An 18,959-nucleotide genomic window follows, 5' to 3' on the forward strand; every position below is an offset into this window, starting at 1 on the left:
ACTTAGATTTTATCTGGAGAATAACTTTTGAGTTGCAACCCAAATATGGCCACTGCAAATATACTCTGAATTTAATTGACGGACTACCGTACATCCATCACAAAGGATTGAAATACATATAGTGACATTTCCAAAGACAATACGGCTTAATAATGGGAATCCAAGCCACCTCCCTAAAGATTGGATGATATTGTTTAGGTAAGCAATATGCAAAGAAACACAGCTAATGGGGCCTTCAGATATTGTGGCAGTCTTCTGATCGAAACTTCTGTGTTTAAAATCTGTTGCATAAATTTTTGAAAGTGTGTCTACAATTTTGAGGTTCTAGATTGTTTTCTGTTTTCTCTGAAGTGATATTCTTTTCACTATGAGAAACAGTTTTTGAGTTCAGTACCTTCTGAGTAAAACATTGGTGCAAATTTTGATTGGAATCAGATCAACCTTTGATTTGAACAGGGTAGTGAAAAACAATTTTCTTTTAGGTTATTCAAACATTGCTGCACATGACTCTTATAAATATTGTACTATGGTTACATCGGTACAAATAACAGCATTTGCCAATATCTGTACTTTCCAAACACATACACTTAATTTGACAGGGTTAAACACTTCTCTGGAAACTTTAAAGGCCAAAGATAATGACAGTGAAAATGATTTAGTTATAACAAGAATAATCATATCCTAACTTATAAAATTGCAAGGTTTGCTGATGTAACAGTGGTGATATCATAAAAGTTATTGCTACTTAGCTCATACAATGAAATTTCACAGGATTTAGTGAAGTAAATGTAGAATATGTGTCTTGAAAAATAAGATCTATAGGGATCCATGTGTCCTATAACTTTTAACATTTCTTAACTACTTAGAATTTCTGAAAATTTCTTTAAGTAATCCCTTATACCAATTTAGGTGCATTTTAACAAAATATTGATTACAAGAAGGCCCCTGAAAACAGAGATATTGTTAACCCTTTGAGTGCTGTAATTTTTCCAACCAAAATTTTAGTGCAAAATTTTTTTCAGTTTTAATGAATTTTTCTGTAATTTTATGGATAATTTTAGACCCAATGGGCATCAATTGTTATTGCCTACAGTTTGTTTTATCAAATTTGGGGAAAATCTGAAAAAAATTGACCAGGGTACATTTAATAAAGATGACAAAATTGACTTTGGTGCTAAAGGGTTAAATATGATTTTGAAGAACTACAGCTGCTGTAGCTGGCCAAGCCAAGTGGGTGAAAATCTGTATGGTTTAGGTTCAATACTGCTTTTTACCAACTGGCGATGGGAAATTGATACTGTCTTGCAGGAAGAGGGGTACAGTTTTCTATGACAAGAAATACCTTTTGAGGGTTTTTGTTTCAAATTCCCTCTGAGGTTACACTGGTAGGGATATTCTTTGACCGGTGTTGATGCAATTACCAACCAACAATGCATGATTACTTCACACGATACCAGTACACTAGTTGCAGTGAAATAGCCTACAGGCTTTCCCAAAACTACAAGTTTTGGGTCTGTATTTCTCTACACTCATGTACAAGTATACCCCTTTACCTGCCAGACAGTATCACTTCCCATGTCATAGCAACTTTAGTCTGTCAAAGTCATGTTCATATATGTCTGCAGGGACCTTCAAATCTTCAAGGCTTTATTGAATGCACTATATATGGGATATATTTTGATTTGCTAGTTTTAACCAACTTGACCTGATGGTGAAATATGAACTTGGCATGAAAAGGGATACATGTTTCAATGAGGATATCATGTTGGTGTAATATGTCTTACTATAGCATGAGACTTAGTGAAAAGCATGTTTATACATGTCCGTAATGGTCTTCACAAGGTCAAGTTTGTTACCAGGGGATGTGTTTTATCATATTTTATTGGTGTTGACAAGTGACCTTATATGAATAGATAAATCTGCTGGGATAAGAGTTATATTTCCTGTAAAATTTTATGCTCACAGTTTGTACTTGTTCACTTAATTCGTGAACATTGGCTTATTCAGGGAGGGTCAACATCATAAAGCTGTCTGTCATGGCTGTTTGTGATTGGTTCATTTTTGTTTCAATTCCTTGCGGGACCAATCAGTGAATTTTTGAGTGCAGATTGGAGAAAGCTACACTTGTCTGGGGTATCTCCAATGTTACAAATCAGAACGGATCATGGGATAGCTCCAGCACTGTGCAAGGCAAGACGACTTATTGACTTCTTGGTTGCCAACAATGACTTTCGTCACTCCGAGACTGAAATCTTCGAGCAAAATTATCACTTAACACAAGTTTGAATGGACAGTGTCACACTAAAGTGTGTCAGACATTGTTTTGTGATGTGCTTGCTGACAGTGATGATATACCACAAGTGTATACTTGTCGAAAATATGTGAACAGAAATGCATAGGACTTATTTAAAATACACAAATCAACATTTATATGAATTTGAACACTTATATGACATGATACACAAATAAGCATGCAAAAAATCATGTGACTTTCACAGATATGCGGATGACAAATTACAGCCATATCACTGTGCCATACTCTGCAAATATACAAATTAAAATGTTCATGAATTTGTTTGTCACACACATGCCAGTCAACAGCTACTTGATGTCGCCATGACCACGGAAATCAGCATCAAAATGTACAAGACTTCCAAGCATTTCTGTAGATAACAATCGAATGACTGCTTTCCTTCATGCTATGATAGGTCAAGCTTGACATAAGAAAACACACACTAACATATAAAACAAATATAATTTGCCACAGCCATTGTTGTTTGCCAGTATTAACAACAGACACGACAAGAATAATTATACTCAGTACAAATTTGCTCTGTAATTAGGAATATCAGTAATACAGAAAGCCTGCAACTTTCCATGGCATGTATTTCTAACGGTACATTATTTTGAAACGCCATTTTATTATTGTGTAAATTTGTCGATTGGCCTTAAAATCTTACAGGAATTGAAAAACCAACACTACTAACAGTACAGAGATATAGCTGTCACGCATATTTATAAAACATGTAGGGCATTCGAAATTGAAAAAGGTTATAAGATAATCATTTTCTCTGTACATAGCATTTATTGAAATTGAATGATGCAACCTAATTTTGCTGCCTTGTCATCTCATATCGAGACTTGCTCGGCGATTTCCTGTGGTGTATTGTCCCTTCAATTATATCTGTAAACCTATAGCCTTCATACATGTAGCATGGCAGGAGTTAAGTATGATATATGTGAAAGCCACGATAGGGTTATCAACATTAAACAGTATCTGAATATGTAACTTATAAGATTTTGTGAATGCCTGTGTGAATCAGGGCAAAGGCTTTTCACAATGCAACAAGTTGTTTAAAATCTGGAAATCAATATGTATACTGATAATAAAGTCTTTGAATTTAAAAACAAATTCAACAATGTTACATTATGATCAAAGGAAAACTACTTGTAAAATTGGAGACTTAGTGAGTATATTTTTTATGTATGTATGTATGTATGTATGTATGTATGTATGTATGTATGTATGTATGTATGTATGTATGTAGTATGTATGTATGTACATGTATGTCTGTGTGAGTGTATCTGTGTGTGCATATGTTTATGTTCCCGACAAGTTCATATTTCAACATCAAAACTAGTGATGCAAAACATGTCTCATAAGGTGCATTTTAACAAAGACTTTAAGATTTGAAGGTCCCTGAAGACAGAGATACTGTAAACATGATTTTTACTGGCTAAAGCTGCCATAGCATACCAAGCCAAGTGGGTGAAAATACATGTGGTTTTGGCTCAATACTGCTTTTTACTGACTTGGCAGATGGGGAAGTGATAATGTCTGGCAGGAAAAGGGTTAATGCTCTACCAGCCTGTGTAATTATATGAAAAAAAGATGTACAGTCACACAAAAAAGACACATAGAAATCTGGAATAACGCTGGTACCAGTGTTTATATTTGCTATTTTCAGACAATGGTGAGTCGTGCTATGACAAATAATGAAGCACGACATAGTGTGAACATCTTTAACGAACGTTATGTTTATGAATTTCTTTATAATTTACAAATGGTGCATTGAGCCATATCACAGCGTGTCTACAAACTCATCTGTCACGACCTTCAGCAGGAAACTTTTTAAAAAATTCTTTGATCTCAAACAATGGTATTATCTGGATTTAGGTACAGGGACAGTTGTCATTTTTTTGGCTGTTTTTCATCAAAGACAGATAAAATACCATTTACACCAGTCATGGAGTTTAAAATAATGACATTGATATTAGCAGCATACAACATATTATCACTCCACTGTACAGTCAAGTTTCAGCTTGCTTGGACATGGAGTAATAATCAGTCTGTAAGTATACACTTTGGTTCTGTGAAAATACACTGATACTACGGACATCACTTTCTAATCTAATTTACAGGGACACTACATGTTGCTATAACTATTGATTGTATTTTCTTAGTATTATTAAGTAACAACCTTTCTTATCCATCTCCCTGATGTTTTACTGTATAATGCAACACACTGTGTACAATATTATCCCTGACAAATAAATTCTAGTCCGAACACGAATTCACTGCGGCATGACAATAACATCACACACTACACACTATCAGGCTCCGTCGCCTCGTTGAACACTCAAGCATATCAACATGACTTTGGAAGTAGGTCAAGAAAAAGGATTTTAAAACAGAACAAAAAAATAAAAGATCAAAAGTTACAGATGAAGGAGCTTAAAGGGCCAGTAATGCTAACTTTTGATGTTTTTTCCCACTATTTTTTTTTTAAATGTCGACAATATTTCTTGTTTTACTCCCCAAAGCATGTTGATATTCAGCTTGTCAACTCAGCCTATTATGTGTAGACTGCATTGTTATAGTTGACATATGACTTCTGGTTTAGACTAGAATTCAATAAGTGCATTTAGATTTTTACACAATAGACAGTGTGTTGACAAGCTGAATAGTGGGTGTTTCGACAAGTGTTTTTTTTTTGGGGGGGGAGGGGGAGGACAAGAACTTGCATTTGACATATACAATAAAAATAATGAAAAAGTCATCCAAATTTAAGAGGTACTGTCCCTTTAATAATATTGGTGAATGAAAAATCTGACTCTACCATAACAAGCTATTGATGGACAGTTAATACAATATCCATAGATCGTAGCACACACTGTTCAGTCAATGGCAGTACTGGGATCTGGAGAATGACAATATGGCAACACATGCCACATACATGCATGTACTGTACATATATTATGCATACAGGTCAGTCAGCACCTAAAAAATATTGTGCGTTTCCGTTAGTACGCCCTCAGGAAATAGGGTGGGTTGGTCAGGAACTTGTTTGTTTTCTTTAGGCGTGACCCGCTAAGAAGCAGCAAAGTTTGGCAAAATTATGTGTGATTTTTGAAAATACAAAAAAAATTTTGGGGTCAGGCTATTTTACATAGTTGGCCCCTGGTTGGGTTGCTGGAAACACAACATTTTTCAAATTGGCCTTCACCCTTTGAGCGCCAAAGTCTATTTTCATCCCCTTTATAAAATAAACCCCAGTCAATTTTTCTCAGATTTTTGCCAAAATTTTGAGATAAAACTGTAGCAAATGAAATGTGGTGTCCATTTGGTCCAAAATTATCAAAAAATTATAAAAAATTCATAAAATTCGTAAAATTTGCACTAAATTTTGGTGGGTGAAAATTACAGCACTCGAAAGGTTAAAGGCGGAGCCTCCCTTTAAAAGGACGCGAAGCTATGGCGGCGTTCAATGCCGTTCATTGTCTAAGTGGACACCAAACAGGCAACACGCGGGCACACGCTCCAGAAAATACCACTTTTTAGTTTTCCCCCGCTGCAAAAACGAAGACAGACTGCCAAGTGGTTAGCGCGAAGTTGCTGCCGATCGAACTCTGTGGTTATATTCGAAGTCTAACACCACTGAAGACAATTTTTTAAGAATTTTGAGCGTTTGTGATGGGGAATCAATGACAGTTGGCGATTTGAATGTACCGTCAATCAAACGCTTGTATAAACTCTGTTTGAAGGATTAGCAAAAGGTGACAAAAGGTCGAGGTCAGTTTGTTAAATTAATGTTATAGAAATCAAACATCGTATTGGCCAAATGTTTGACCAGGAGGAGAACTCCACCAATGCGAGAACCTGAGATTAAAAAGTGCGGCTTTAAGTAAATTTCCCCAGTAAAGAATTACTGATTCTATAATGCAAAGACCTTTGATAGATAAAGTCGGTGAATTTTGTTTGAACTACTTTTCTCTGTTCACTGTAATTTGTAAAATTTGCATACACATATGCACACTTTGAGAAAAAAGTGAACTAATTTAAAAAAAATACCATATGGATCACAAGATGGTAGGTAACAGCATGTTTTTCAATGCGTCCACAACAACCAGCAAATTCTGGTTTTGGAATCCATTAATATGCTGCAATGATGTCTGAGAGGAAAAGGTAAGCAACTGCATCACAGTGTTTGTGAGATTCCTGTTTGTAGCTTGCATTGGGGTTCAAGTTGGGATTACATCTAGCGTACCATTTACAATTATCATCATAATTATCGTTAACATCATTATTATTAACGTTGTGATGTTGCTGTCATTGTTACTAATAATACGGACTTTATCAATGATGGAAACTGGTGGTATCAAAACTTGACTAACCACACTAGTTTTTGTCACCGATATTCTGTTGCCATCAAAAATTTCACTAATGAAAACTAGTGTATTGAAAGCTATTAAAGATTTTAATTTATTCCTATTGTTACTGTTATTGTTGTCATTGTTGTTGTTGTTTCTGCTGATGAGAAATATGCATTCGTAGATACAGAATAACACTTAGTAAAAGAAGTGTATACTTGTATACATGTGTCTGTCAGGTTTGTTCCAGCTTGTTCCATTTTTACCATATTTGATTAAATTCATGTTTCACTTTCTCGAATATAATGAAAGCACTTAACATATTAGATACATGTTGTCTGTGTGGCTGTTAGTTTTTAATTGTATTATACCATATTCACACTTATAGTATCAATGCTACACGGAGTTTTATCATGCAGCGTGGGCGCATGGCTAATAATTAACCCCCTTACTCAGTGCACCACAGACTTGGAGGGAATGAAATTTTTCATTTTATAATATTTCTAATATTTATATTTTAAGCATGGCACGTTGCTGTGGGCCTTCCGAAGGAGTACTCACGTGATTGGCGATCTAATAGATTTACAATATGTTGTACATCCACGTCAGATCATATATTTTGACTCCAACCTGTGTCAAAACACGACGAACATCTGCACATCCACAAGACAGGCTATGGGTGTACACAGCACCGTGTAGTGTTTCATAAAACATGGCTTACCTCCTGGAGTTGGCTGTTTATTCCGGGTCCACTGGCGGCCTGATCGAGGAGTAAATACATAGAGAAGATAGCAACGAAGAAGACAGATGTCCCCAAAACCGCGTAGTAGCGCCGCATCTTGTAGTACCGAGGTGTCAACATGAAATGATATTATCACGGAAGTGGGGAAGAATGCTGGCCGTGTACAATGTTGTTTGACCGTCTGGTAGAGAACTGGAAACTCTTGCAGCTCAAATATTTTCTCGGCGTCACCTACAGAACCCGGGTATAGATCTGTTTGACGTAAAGCGGAGCCAGCCTGAATAAAATGGGTTCAAACAAGCCATAAATGGAACAAAAGTGAGTTCATTCTGTTGTGGACATGTCGACCTAAACGCTAACAGGCTGTGAGGTTACAGGTTCCAGACGACAAGTCTGATCAGATGTGTATTTCGTCATCGAAACTGTGGGTCGTTAGAAAACGTCAGAGCTTATGGTGAACCGTAAGAGGGCGCCATACTGTATAGCTTGGGCTGGAAGCCAAGCATGCACATTATACAGTTGAGACGTTGATGCTGCATAAAATCACGGCCCACACGGACCGTGATAAAATAAACACAGCAAAAATCAAAGGAAATGCGGTCAAAACTTTTAATCTAAATGATGGAATATTTTGGATATTGTATGCTCAGAGTGGAGCACTGATTTACACTAAGTGACTTTAAAAAATAACATATTTTTGGGTCAAAATCAAACCCTAGAACACACTTTGAGTGCAAACAGGTTATTGAGCAAAGTTGCAAAAATGTATGTCTTAACCATCAGTACCGTTTTACGAAAAAAGGATGTTGACAACAACACCAATGTCAAAAAAAAAAAATAAGCAGAGAATAGCAAAGACATTGATAGCGACAACAATGCAACAGATATTATTCATGGTATCACTTATGTGAAATACACAATTTTAATTTTATGAATAATTTTTTTGATATGAAGGATGTGCGTTGAATTCATTCTTTGTGAGCATTTCTTTCTTTCACACTGTTTACTTTCATAAGACCGGTCTGTTGTACATATTTTTTTTTGTTTCTTTACTGATTTACAGATACGTAGGTTTGATGTTTTATGTTGATGGTGGACTGCTGTTATCAAAGTTTATTCATTATTTAATAATTCATTATTACTTTTAAAATATATATTTCAAAACACTGTTTGTTTTGTGCCACCATGTCGTGACATGCATGAATGTTCTCTTTGCTGACAGGGAGCCTTCAATAATTATTGGACGGGGAAGGCCTGAAACATCCTGGCGATCTTAAATAAGGAAAACTGAAAGGGGGTTTATTTTTTTCAGTGCATTTGGTGCTGCTTTTTTTTTGAAAATTTTCCATCCAATCAAAAACCTTCTTTGTTTAAGTACAAAAAATTCCATGAAATCAAGGAGAATGTCTTTGTTCTCTAATATACTTTCACTGTAGTCTGCACGACACAATTGTCAACCTAAGAAAATCTTTCGGTATTAAAATCTATAAATATTTGTCTTAATAATACAAAATTGTGCCGACAGAGCGGAAATGGTGGGTTCAGGTAGGCTTATAAATGACTATGAAAAATTACTCTTACTTTTAGAGGTTCATTTTGTGCTGTTAGATCGCTGCACTGGTGATATCTAACCATTATTAAAGAAATCAATTCACGAAACGTATCCTTCAAAATATTAAGAAAAGTAAGCAAAACTTATCTTTTACTTTGTTTTTTGTAAGGCGCGCCCTTTTGGTCATCAATGAGAACTAAATATTTGGAACTTGATGCGCAAAAAATATATGAATTATGTTTTTTGTGGTCCATTTCTCTCTAAATAGTTACATACTGTTGCCTACAAAAAACATTTTACTTTGTTCAGCGAAGAAAAATGCGGAAACTAGTATAAAACATGTGCTGTACAAAAAGCGTGTCAGCCGTCCCCGCTACATCTAATGAAATATAATATATATAACGTTACATATAACTGGTGTTCAGCGCAGCGCCCTCATTTGACAAAGAATGGCTAGTCTACGTCTAGTCAGACGGAAGTTGAACATTACAACTTCAGTAAGTTCAAAGTTGACCGACTCGGATCGGAGCTGAGCGACCGGCAACCTGTTCGTATGCTGTGGGTAACTGGAAATATTTGAACAACAACTTCACTGACACATAGCTCCTCGTCTGCATGATGGACTTAGAGCAATAGCAGAATGGATTTATTCCTGCAAGAAACGAAAAACAAGCTGGTGAGTACGTTTATGTGTATATGGTGCGTAAACCTTCGTCGCGTCGCGGATTGCGTAGCCAGCAAATTTGAAACCTGCCAACGCGACGGTTTGTGCTATGGTATGTGTCATTTGACTTTGCTAACATCACAACCGAAACGTATTCTCTGAATGTTCAAACACAAGGACTCTGAAATAAGTTAGGCTTACGTCGTACGTAATGCTTGATGAATTCCCATGCAAGCACGTCAAAAACGCACAATATAAAGAAAGTAGTTCTGAATTTATGCTATTCACGGAGAGTGACCTCAGGCCGTCCATCAACACTTTGAGTCATCAAGATGTGCAATTATTATGAAATTATGACCGCACCCTCAGCAAAATAATATGTAAACACACACACTTGACCGCTAACTTGTGCCTTGGTGTTTGGTAAACACAAACTACAAGTTCAACGTCTCAACCACAAGTTTCACTCGATCATCATATTATCACGTACGGCTGTGTATCTGGTGACTACTATTTCTGAACGTCGTCTGGCGTGTGTCATTAGTGAAAAATTCGTGCATGCCATGAGCCGAAAATTCCAGCCAGTTTAACTCAAAATTTCGAATTCTCATGAATTTCACATATTACCTGTTTGTAAAGCTCTCGTAACTAAAGGACATATTTGGCGGGATCTACATTTCCTTGAGCTGTTTAGCCACACCTCCCGGTGGCGTTGTTTACATCATGAATCCCCCCACAGTATGTGGTAAGGTCATGTTTACATGCAGCCCTGTTGGTTGTGTGAGGTTATTTCTGTAATTTTTCACTCGAGGAAGAAGTTTGATCCATAAATTATGTATATCGATTGTAATGATATGCAATTGGGGAAATTTTAGTTACTTTGGCGCTGGACCCGTTGTGTGCCGGCTATTTTCACACTCACAGGCTAGTTTTGAATTGAAATAAGGGCTAGACGAAGGTAAAAAGAGATATAAGACCACCTGAGTCTCATAAAAGGATTGAGAACACAAAAGAAAACCCGTCCCATATGTTATTAGGGTGGGCGTAATCGGGCATTTGAGCTAACCATAGTTCCAACAATGAGAGTACTCAAGAATGCACCGTGGGATTCCATAGTGACCCTCTGTAAGAAATTCTCATTCTCTGATGTCGTTGACACAAAATGACAAAGACGATGTTATATTCTAGGGTGTGAGCACATACATGGTTTGGAAACCATGGGGGCTGGTATAATGTCTGATGTCTTCTTATGATAGCCATGATTGCAACCCGATTGCATTGCGTCGTCGTCGCACTGACTGCATTAACTGAACTTTTACAATTTGTGAACAGTCACCTTTTTGTGTACAGAAAACAAGATGTAATTGTGAATTACATATTTTTACACCAGAACCAAAAGTTACAGCCCACTTCTAGGACAACTCTTTCATACAACCAACCAGTACACAGAGAGACTCAGACAGCATATATACCTACATTGCTGTTCTATTTTTATTACAAATATCCGCCCCAATACTCCCCTTACTTCAGCTGTCAATGACATCACTGTTGCTGTGATGCTATGCATGTGTAGGTACTCGTGTGGTCATAGTACAGACGAGAACCTCTGTGCTGTACCTACAGTGTTTGCCTCAGCTCCCAAAAACAGGGTTTGGCCATTTACATAACTATGCATAATTTGCATATTCTTCTGTTGTTAAAATTTACAGATTGCTGAAATAACAAATTGGTGGCTTACTGCTTAAAATCCTTTTGTGGAGAACCATGCTTTTTACAGTAAAACCAGGAAAAGTGTAAGGTTGTAGTGGTTTATGGTTTCAGCCTTGAAATGAAGGTCGCTTGGAAAGTAACAATCAGCAATTTGTCAAGTTTGGATGACAATTTATGAGTCACTCTGAATGTCTTCTCTAGAGCAGACACAACAGCAACACACACCCCATGGGATTCAAAAATACCAAGATTACATATACTACTGTACATATAGCCGCAAGTCTTTATCTTTGCCTCAGGGAGTGTCCTCCTACTCGGCGTTCATCTTACAGCAAACTTATTTCTGGAGCTTGCCTTTCAATAACCGTCAAAATGAAAATAAAATGTTTTGCCAGGGATGTTATTCAGAATGACGCCCCCTTACCTCTTCACTTGTCATTGTGCACGTCCCAGTGTAGTACCATGTCTGTCAAACAGGTTTTAAATAATTACATGTAAAATCAACAGGGATTCTCTCAGTCACCTCTTAGCAGGGTCCTTCATATTCATCTGAGCTTTGTACACCCTTCCATAAAGGCAAGGACAACCCATTTTATTTGGTAAACTGTGTGTTAAAGGTACCCGGTAAATGTTCATACGTTCTGGTGTAGATTTTATTTTTAATCGAATACATATCAGTCTAGATGATGACATTTGACTTGAACAATTGAGCAACAGTTTCCAGGTGTTGTCTGTAATCTGGCCAGTGTATAATTATTAAAGTTCTGCAAAGCCAGATGTTTGGTGTGTGCTTACCGCAAAATAAACAGCTTGTATCTAGACTATTCTAGGTTGGATAATTTGAGTTTTGTCAGCAGAAAGCAGATATTCACCTTTAGGTAGAACGTGCCTTGGGGACAGATATTCAGACTCTCAAACTTGTACAATTCTGTTTTGGTCTACCACTTGTGGGGGTTCATTTTAAAGCTCTTGGAGGAAATAAAATTTTTCAGGCTTATTTTGTTTTATGAAAATCAAAAATGTAATTTTCCTCCATAGAGTTGACAGATTTTTGAATTTCAAGCATCCCTAAATATTGTTTTTATCGTACCAAATTTTATACAGTGATCTCTGATTTTCACTGTTAATTTTAAAGGGAATGGTTTAAATTTCCCATACGGAAAGTTTGAGCAAAAGTGTATGTCTTAAATTTTGAGGTGCTTACTATCACAGTGTACCAAAACATGTACTTAATTTTAATCAATTGAAAAACTAATGAAAATTTATCCAAATTTATCCAACAATAATATATGTTAATGTTGTAGAAAAACTCTTCTTGCATAGAAAATAACTTATTCAGGGTTTTCTCTCGACTGCGCGATGGCGCAAATCGCGCATTTCGAGTCATTTTCTGCCCTTTAAAAGTTACTGACTGCGCGAAAATCGCGCACAAAACACAGCAAGTAAATACGCCCATATGATAGTGATCCAAGCGCATATAATAGTGTAGTGAACTGTAAATTTCCTGTTGTTTTTGGCCAGAATACTGCCTCGGAAAAGACAATATATCGCCTGTCACTCAACTTTGGTGACGTGCATAACGTGGAGTGTACGCATCGAAAAAGAACAGCCAAGGACATAGTTATCGTTCAGTCTCCATGGATACTAGTGCCATTTTATGTTCATGTTTTGATAGGATATGTTGTTTAATATCATTAGTAAGCATTAAAAAATGCTGCCCCCTAAAATGTCAAGTCTGCCCCCTAATTTTGATGAATGGGGCAGAAATTGCCCCTTCAGTGAACATGCAGAGAAAACACTGCTTATAGTCAGTTGCATGTTACATGGAGTGCAAACATACATACACTTCTGCAGGACATACCGGTAGATTGCTCCCCAAGGTCAAGTGATCATAAAAGTGACCTTTGACCCTATTATAGTCTACAAATAACATTAGGCCAAAAAAAAAAGGCCGAGTCTATTGACACCCGGGTGTCAATAGCCATATAGAGCTTCTCCTGGCTATTGACACCCGGGTGTCAATAGCAAACCGGCCCTCTATTTGGCTATTGACACCCCTCCCGTTTTTTTGCCGGTCGGCCTCCAAATTCAACCAAACTTAGCTTAGTTATTCTAAACAACATATACTCTCAATAGAAATCCAAAAAAATTCCTTCGAAATAGCTTCTTTCGTCGTCATTTTGCGGTCCCATAGTGCTACTGCAGGCGGCCTATACTAATGGGTGTCAATAGCCAACCGACACTCTATTTGGCTATTGACACCCCTCCCGTATTTTCGCCAGTCGGCCTCCAAATTCAACCAAACTCAGCTTAGTTATTCTGAACAACATATAGGTCTACACCAATGGGCCATGAACAATAATCTACAGTATTTAAGTTTCATGATATCAAGTCTACTTCTCATAGTAGTGCAAACCAAGGTCACCAAGAATTGCTTCATTTGATGTATAGTTGCATGCTTTTAGGATGAATTTACCCACTAGTCGTTGCATTCTTTGAGGACTTTCTAAGTATCAACATTTTTCCCGCATATTTTTGCTCTGACGTATAATATGATTCCATAATGTCAAATCATAATCATTTCCTTTAATGTTTGCATGATTTCCAAAGATTGCTTTCATGGGAGGAAACAAACTGTCAAATTTTGATCTTATCTCCATAAAATGAGTATGGTGAGAGAGATTATGTGACATCCATTAGCCTAGATACTTATCACCGATGATTATTTATTTTTAACTTCACCAATCGTCCATTTTTTGTATTTTTCAACTTTCTCATTTACTATTAAAATATTAGACTTCTCTTCATTAATTGATATTTTCCATAGTTTACAATACTTATTAGCAATGCATAACATAGACTTCATTTGTTTTTCATTTGGTGCCATAAGGACTACATTATCAGCAAAAAAACAGGCCACTTATGAGTTCTGAATTAAAGTATACCCCAAGCAGTGATTCATTAAGCAGCTTCTTGAATTTATTGATGTACACTAGTACTGCAACTAAAATTGGGGCTTAAACACATCTTGCCTGACACCCTCATTTTGGTCAAAATTCTTTCAATGTCATCAAAAGACACTTTACTTTCAATATGATCGTATGTATGTTTTTAATCACACGCCACAACTTCAAGATATATACGATTTCATTGTCGGCCAATATTTCGTACAGTTTATTCGTTCTGTTCAGTCGATTGTGTTAATATTCACCAAAATAGTAGAAAATGACATTTTGAAGCCCAAACATCGAAAAAGAATGATAATTATCCACCTTATCGATCACTTGTCGGTCCTTATTAGTATGGCCATGGAGGTAGCTTCTTACCTCCATGGTATGGCCAATAGACCTGCTTCAATACGCGATTTACTTGTCGGCCAATAGTTCGTTCAGTTTCGTCAATTCAGTTCGGTCACTTGAGTAAATATTCACCAAAATAGTAGAAAATGACATTTTAAAACCAAAACATCGAAAAAGAATGGTTTAAATTCAACTTGTCGATCACATGTCGGTCCTTCATAGTAAGGCCAAAAGACCTCCTTTAATACGCGATTTACTTGTCGGCCGATATTTCGTTCTCCTTCTTCAATGCCGTTGTCAATTGTGTTTATATTATACCAGAATAGTAGAAAATGACATTTTAGAACCAAAACATCGAAAAAGAATGGTTTTAATTCAACTTGTCGGTCACTTGTCGGTCCTTGTCGGTCTATTGTCGGTCCTTGTCGGTGCATAGTATGTCCGCATGTTGTTCAAAGGTTCCGCAACTCGGGTCAAATGTTGTTCGACAAGCTTCGCCCGCGGATAAAAATTATTGACCCCGAGCTGCATTAAAGCTGTACCCATGACAGCAAAAAAGTGGGCATCAACTTGTCTGAAACAAGAAATGAACAACGTAGCTTAGCTCGGTTCTGAAGGTATTCGAGTAGGGTCGCGGGTCGAGGGGTGTCAATAGCCATATAGGGCAGCTTCTGGCTATTGACACCCGGGTGTCAATAGACACTCCGATTAAAAAATTGATTTGTTTCTGGTCAGCGCGGCGCATCACTTCAAAGTGTCGCGTCAACTCAAATTCCAGCCAAAATAAAAAAAAAACTGAAAAAAAAAAATCGCGTCACCGCATCATTTTTCACATTTCAATGACCAGAGACAAACCTATTATTTTTAGTGGCCATACCAATACCAGTGAAGGAACTAGTGTCCTTACAGGCCGCTCAACATCAAGATATATCTTTGGTGTGTTTAATGTTATTAAACGTCTTTATACCTCCAAACACTCCCTAAAATGCTGGTATGATACGGAGCTGAATCTATCTTTTATATTAAGGTAGAAAGTGCCTCAGCAACTGATATCGAGACTCTCAAATGTTTACAAATTCTTTGTGAGCTACCGCATGTTGGGACTTATTTCTAAGCCCTTGCAGTGAGAAAAACTTCAACTGTTTTAGTTTTTCAAAATTTGAAAATTTTATTTTCCCCCATAGAGTTAACACAGAGATGGCAGCCATTTTGAATTTCAAATATCAGTAAATGTCCAGTTCTGGTATCAAACTTTGCATGGTGATTTGTGTATTTTATTCTTGATTTAGTAACAGTATTTTTGAAAGTTTCACTGAGGAAAGTTTGAGCCCAAGTTTAAGTCCTTCCCTTTCTAGGCTCATACTACCTTAAAAATACTTCAATATATTTAATTCTTTGTCCTTCCAAGTTCATATGTCACCATCAGGTCAGTAGTGAAAATCAGTGAGGCATAACATGTGCGGCTTTTTGCATTTTACCATATATATAACAAAAACATGATCATTCTAAGGCCTTTGGAAACATAGATACGTAAACATTTTTATGGACTAATATCTGTAGGTAAAAATACATATGGTTTGGCCCAAAACAATTCTGACTTCGCAGATAGGGGAAGTGATACTGTCTGGCAGGAGTTGGATGGTAAAGTCACCATTCATATTTTCTGACATGGTACACAGATATGATAATGTATCAAATCAATTGAAATTGCTGAAGATAAGCTGCAATTCTCGGTCCTGAAGCAGGGGGGGTATGAAGAACAAAATTTAAAGTTAGTTGTTCACAGAAACGAGGGGATTGAAAACTCGAAACCAGTGTATATGTTAGGCCACAGAAGAATTGTAAGATTTTGAGTCCAAATGTCTGTCTGAGACATTAACTGGAGAGTGAGTCATTGTCTGTACATTATAGATATCAAGCAGAGAGTGTCTGCTACTCAATTGAAATACCATATACACAGACCACTGTTTTGATCTGTTTTGTGCGGGTGAGATAAACTAGCCAGTCAACCATACTCTAAAACAATTCTTAGTGTACATTGCACTGCATTAGTAATTAGCAATGATATAATAGGCTGTTGACTGCTTTATTAACCTCCAATGATCTAAATTGTGTTTGCAGGAAACAAACCTTTAGTTTTTAAATCAATGAACAGGTCTAATTTGAATTCAGAAACATACAGTTGGGGAATTATAAACTTACATAAGAGCCATCTGTTGCTAATGAAAGGGAAAATGCAATTTCATGTATGAACAAGTACAATTATCATGTACAGATTGTGTTGACAAAGTATTTCTAAAAATGTTCACAAAGCATAGTATGTTCTCCTGTTATTCCACACTGGAATATGATTTGCATTTGATAGCGTGCCATGTTTTATAGATGTGCTAGGTAGTATACCGATATAAATATTTGCTGATAATAACACTGGGTGTCCTTGTATTTTGATAAAATATTCAGTTGGAAGTTTAATCGTTCAGTAGTTAAACAATCTCTTTTTTCATGCTAAATAAACTGACTAAAGATTTTCTCTGCCTAGAAATTCTCTCCGGATTCTTTTTCCGGCTGTGCCTAAAGTGACGGAAGGAAATCTCCAGTCAGTCAGTTGTCTGTTAGTCAGACTGGTCACCGAGTACAGAGTATACACATGTGTTAGCTCAACGTACAATGCCTGAGTTTTGTAGAATCGTATCTGTTCTGCATACAGAGGGTAGATATGAACTCTTTTACAGGAAATACGGTGAAAGTGCTGGCACAGAGCTGAGACATAGTACCATATATGCTAATGTGAATGGTATGTTTTAATGTATTGCCACACTCCCAGGATTAAAAATGCATTTCCAATTAATTAAACATGAAATTATAGAAGAGCCTTTTCATCAAGAATTCAATTGTCATCTTCACCTATAAAAGTATAGGTGTCTCCTGTGTATTGGCTGATGTAGCAGAGAAATTGCTCCGCCATATTTTAGTCGCCATAGCAACAAGTCACTCACCTGTACAGTGGGAGTGAATACCAGCAATGCTCATCAAGTCAGAGAACTCATTATAAATACATCTTGGCTCAGAGGTTCTTTGGTACGGTATTTTGAAAAGTTAGCGCCTTTTCACAGGAGTAAAATATTATTTGTAAGTGCTTCAACAAATAGCCATGCAGAATATAAGTTGCTTATTATCACTACGGTATGTTCACATTACAGAGCTCAGGTCACCTCTTTCAATCCTTGTTTTGAAAACCAATGTTAATGCATAAATGTCAGCACTGGGCCAACCTAGGTACATGTAATGTTGAATATTAGAAATGGGTTCAGATTTGACACAAATTTGCAACTGGGCCCAAATTGTCTTTGTGAACAGTTGAGGCCCTGACAGTAAAGAGCATGGTCAGTCATCAATGAGTGACGCTGACACGGAAAATTCAAATACACCAAAATATTATTGTAACTTCTCACAGTCTGTGGCCAGGCCCAGAGGCAGCCCAGGGCCTTACTGTGAACCTAGCATCTATTTGGAACATACCCAAATTACTAATTAGGATAGAAACCCAAGTGCCCATCCATCATTTATGGAAACCCGACAAATTTCTGTACAAATTTTGCTGTGTCCATGAAGTGCTCTCTCAGGGAACTGCAATGTATGGTACAGTCTTTGGGCAGAAATACAGGCTGTAGGCCCCATCCTTTGACATTCAACCGTTGTAGTCTTTATGCTTTGAATTCAAAAGACTGAGAAAACAGAAGTATCATCAACAATTTTAGTGTACTTCTCTCTGTATTTTTTACGATTTTTTTTTGTGCAACAACAAGATGTTTCAGAAAGTGTACATGTGTAAAGTAATAACAAACAGATGGGTGGCCTGGCTCTCAAAATCCCCTTGTGCTGAATCCTGATACTGTCTCAGTCAGAACCGGACACACATTCTACAGTATGTATACAGTATATCACATGTAGTACTGTACAGTATATTTATCTTTCACATCCTGTTCCTGTGACAGCTTAGGGAAATCTTACGGGAAAAGTCCTCTATAGAATTGGACATCTACATATCATGTGAAACTCCTTGCATTAAGAGAGATTGAATTTAGTTTGTTTTTGATTATCATAGGCGAAATAGCCCAGACTGTCTACCATGGTTATTCCATGGAATTGATGTCACATAGAGTAGTACTGATTCTGAATCACTGTTCCCATTTTGTTTTGGAAAGTTTTGTTGTTAAAAAAACTATCAGCAGTGTAAATTACTGGCAGGCCATTTATCGAGGTTAATGGAAGCTGAAATCATGTTTCCCGGTTGGATTTAAGTGCACTTCCAGGCCTTCATGTGAGCAACTGGGTTAGGGA

The 18,959-nt window shown here is 36.9% G+C and overlaps 2 protein-coding genes across 2 annotated transcripts in view; one reads left to right on the forward strand and one right to left on the reverse strand.

Moving 5' to 3' along the window:
- Positions 1-7,814, reverse strand: part of LOC139123815 (alpha-mannosidase 2x-like) — a 37,907-nt gene extending 30,093 nt beyond the window's left edge. The window contains 1 exon segment of the mRNA XM_070689967.1: positions 7,373-7,814. Within this exon segment, the coding sequence (XP_070546068.1) occupies positions 7,373-7,489 (117 nt within the window). The 5' untranslated portion in view covers positions 7,490-7,814.
- A 1,627-nt stretch (positions 7,815-9,441) lies between these two features.
- The window catches only part of LOC139123816 (serine-rich adhesin for platelets-like), a 28,363-nt gene continuing 18,845 nt past the window's right edge, over positions 9,442-18,959 (forward strand). Inside the window, exon 1 of the mRNA XM_070689968.1 lies at positions 9,442-9,621. Coding sequence (XP_070546069.1) covers positions 9,586-9,621 — 36 coding nt within the window. The 5' untranslated portion in view covers positions 9,442-9,585. The remainder of the gene's footprint in view (positions 9,622-18,959) is intronic.

The sequence above is a fragment of the Ptychodera flava genome (genome assembly GCF_041260155.1).
Source record: "Ptychodera flava strain L36383 chromosome 23 unlocalized genomic scaffold, AS_Pfla_20210202 Scaffold_23__1_contigs__length_28996876_pilon, whole genome shotgun sequence".
NCBI classification, from domain to species: Eukaryota; Metazoa; Hemichordata; class Enteropneusta; family Ptychoderidae; genus Ptychodera; species Ptychodera flava.